The following is a 3,260-nucleotide window of genomic DNA, read 5'->3' on the forward strand; positions in this document are numbered from 1 at the left end:
GGAGGTAAGTCCAAGTGAGCACCAGCATGTTCGGTCTTTTCTTCATACCGGGGTATCGTACCGGATGTAGTTGACCCGAGATGAGAAAAGCGTGCTCGATGGTCCGGATATGCCGATCCAAAATAATCGTGTCTGTTGGTCCGGGTACGCCGATCCAAAATCAACGTGTTCATTGGTTCGGTTAACCGGTTGCGATGTTGCCACGTGTCAGGAAACCGTTCTGTCGTTCGCACTGACGACCGTACGGGTGTCAGACCGTACGGTCCTACCTTATCTATTTTAGGGTTTCTTTATTCAAAAGGGCTTTGCATTGTATTCAAGGCCCATAAGGCATACCTATAAATAGAGGACATTCTCCCACTTTTTGGGGTTAGCTTTTCAGATCCAACATTGTAATAGAAAAAATATATTGAAGCTCTCTCTCTATCTCTCTCTCTCTCTGTGTTATTGGTCCGGATTTGTGGTGTTCTTTAGCTTATTCATTCAATATAATATATTACTCAACATATATATTTGGCATAAACTACACACACACACACATATATATATATATTGTTACAAACGAATCCATTGTCACTTCCATCAAACCAAATAGATTAAAATTCATCCATATATCCTATACCTCACTTACAAATTTAATTGTTACCAAATTCGTGGTAAACAACAACCGAACGAAAAGAAAAAAAAATGCTAATTCTAAAATATATGTTGCAAACATTAGAAACAAGCATGAAAGATAACATGCTAAGCGCGCAACATTAGTCAACTAACTTGCAATTGATAACACAAATGATTTATTTGCTAACACATGTATCTTTATTAAATTCAGATTGAAATAATACAAAAAAATATTGCATAACTAATGCGTATGTTATTCGCACAAAAACCACAAAACTGATAATTGAGCTAACCAATTCAATATCATTTCATAATTTATTCCTAGAACTATTTCTTCTTGTATGGGTAATTCAATGACCCTTCCATAAACATAAATTCTTGAGCTGGACAGCGTAAACTAGTAGTCCTCATCATATTCACTCCTCTGCAAGCAAGAAAAATACATTGATCTTGAGAAGTCTTATTCTTTTTACTCAAAAATAAAACAAAAAAATTGATTTTCTTGTTGAAGAACCTATATAATTAATTACCTCCTCGGGAGTGAAACTGAGGCCAAGTCTGATGGATCCACAATTTTCATCATCCTTGTAAAGTTCATACGAGGTTGATCCCACTTCTCCTTCGTTACAAACTTCCTCTAAGGAAATTCTGTTTTGATCACGAAACATAGGAAAATAAAAAAGAACCGTTAGAGACTATAGATTATTTGGAAAACAAAGTTTATGTTCATAGCATAGAAAGGAATCAGGGAGATTATTAACGTTGTTTCTCCTATGAAATCGTCACTTTGGAAAGTATTTTCATCCATAAGCTTGATGTGAAGCTCATCAGAACCACTGGTGAAATAGAAAGACTCATTCCACTCTGGGGACGATCCTTCGCCTGTAAAAAGCCACTTATAATATTAAGATATGGATTTAACTCTTATACAATGAAAGTGTAACAAATTTCTACATTATAATTGTATTTGAGATATATATGTTTGCTCTAGTCTTTATGATTCTTAGCTATTACATCGTTTCTTAATGTTTAAAGCCTGAACAATTTTTACGAGCATCTAAGTCGGATATAAGTTAATTAATTACAAACCCGATGCAGTACTGCTTTTCTTCTCTTCAGTTCCACAGGTGAGGACAACATAAGGATTCATATCAGCTGTTGAAATTTAAGAACAACTGAATTCATTAAACCAAAAGATGAAGTATCAATGATGCGTACTTATCAAATAAAGAATGAGGGGACATGCATGTATGTGTTCTTTTTTTTTTTTTTGGTCCTTTTTTTTATGTAAAGGGACGTGCATGCATAGTTAAAGGAGAAACCATAGTTTAATAAAATATAATCCTATGGAAGGGAAATAGATCAGTTACTTTTTCCATCTGTAGTAGTATTTTTTTTTATACGTGCACCTATATTATGCTTGATCTAAACTTTTTCTCTTTTCTTTTACGCTTCGAGACAGATCTTGAATATATTTTCAGTGGTGCATGCAATTTGTTAAACCAATCTACATAATATTTTTTTTTAAAAAAATAAAAAAAAAAAATAAAGAATTTTACCCTCTCCATCTGTTTTATGCTTGATCTACTTGATTTTTCAAGTGTAATTATTTTTGGATATATGTAGGATCCAAATAAAAAGCCCGGTTTGCAGCTCAAAGTTGGTTCTAAATAGTTCATTGTTTCCTTACTTCCGTATACAAATAAAAAGTCACACTTGTTTATACATAGACGAAGACGCAAATCAACGATCATAAAGTGATGGAAACGAATGAGATCTGGTTGATAATCCGACCTGTTATCCTATAATAAATTTGTGATGAGAATAAAGATCATCATGGACCATGCAGTAAACAAGAAAACATGCTAATTTATAAGATTTGATTAAGGTTCCGCTTCAACATGTAATCAAATTTTACATTCTTGAAGTACTCTCGGTTTTATTCATCAATATAATAACATGTAATAGAAGGGATCTAGTTAGCAACATACTCAGCCAATTTGTGTCATCAAGGCCTGTGGCATTTTCAAGATAGACTACAAGCTTTCCATAAACCATCTTTTGAATCGGACTCACGTTGATAAGAACAGAACAAAACAATGGGAAGATAGTAAAAAGCTTCAATTTAATCGTTTTACTGTTTTGAATAATGTCATTTAGGCCAGCTCAATTTATAGTTTAATACTCCAATAACTACAAACCACGTGGTCGTTATCTTGGTAATTCCACTTTCTCCGGTTTCTTGCATTTTATTTATCCTTCTTGAACTATTCAATGGGGAAATTTGCGCTTTAGTCCTTCGAATATCATCAAATTCTGATTTTCATCCTTTCGATAGATGTTTAAGTATATTTAAATTTCAAATTGTGCACTTTTGATCCCTCTTGTTGTGAATCATCTCAAAATTAATTATTAATCATTACACCATTAATTAATTAACCAGCTATTAAATTAAGTATGTATTGCTAATTCATATCTAAGGATGATTAACGAAATTCTAAACACAAATAAATGTAACGGATTTTCTACCCATAAAAGTAACCAAGCACGATCGATAGACGCGATCAACCACAGCAGAATCTCCAACTGGAGTAGACACATGAATAGGTACGGCTATGCTATAACAACTCAAGTCCCAACCA

At 33.4% G+C, this 3,260-nt stretch overlaps 1 protein-coding gene across 1 annotated transcript; it reads right to left on the bottom strand.

Moving 5' to 3' along the window:
- Positions 1-793: 793 nt before the first annotated feature.
- Positions 794-2,761, bottom strand: LOC132051039 (elicitor-responsive protein 3-like). Its single transcript, XM_059442347.1, has 5 exons — positions 2,610-2,761; positions 1,708-1,773; positions 1,380-1,500; positions 1,149-1,266; positions 794-1,042 (listed from the first exon to the last, which is right to left on the bottom strand). Exons 1-5 carry the CDS (start codon positions 2,674-2,676, stop codon positions 1,016-1,018), a joined length of 399 nt encoding a protein of 132 aa, XP_059298330.1. The 5' UTR covers positions 2,677-2,761; the 3' UTR covers positions 794-1,015.
- Between the last annotated feature and the right edge of the window lie 499 nt (positions 2,762-3,260).

This window comes from Lycium ferocissimum, chromosome 3, assembly GCF_029784015.1.
Source record: "Lycium ferocissimum isolate CSIRO_LF1 chromosome 3, AGI_CSIRO_Lferr_CH_V1, whole genome shotgun sequence".
Classification (NCBI taxonomy): Eukaryota; Viridiplantae; Streptophyta; class Magnoliopsida; order Solanales; family Solanaceae; genus Lycium; species Lycium ferocissimum.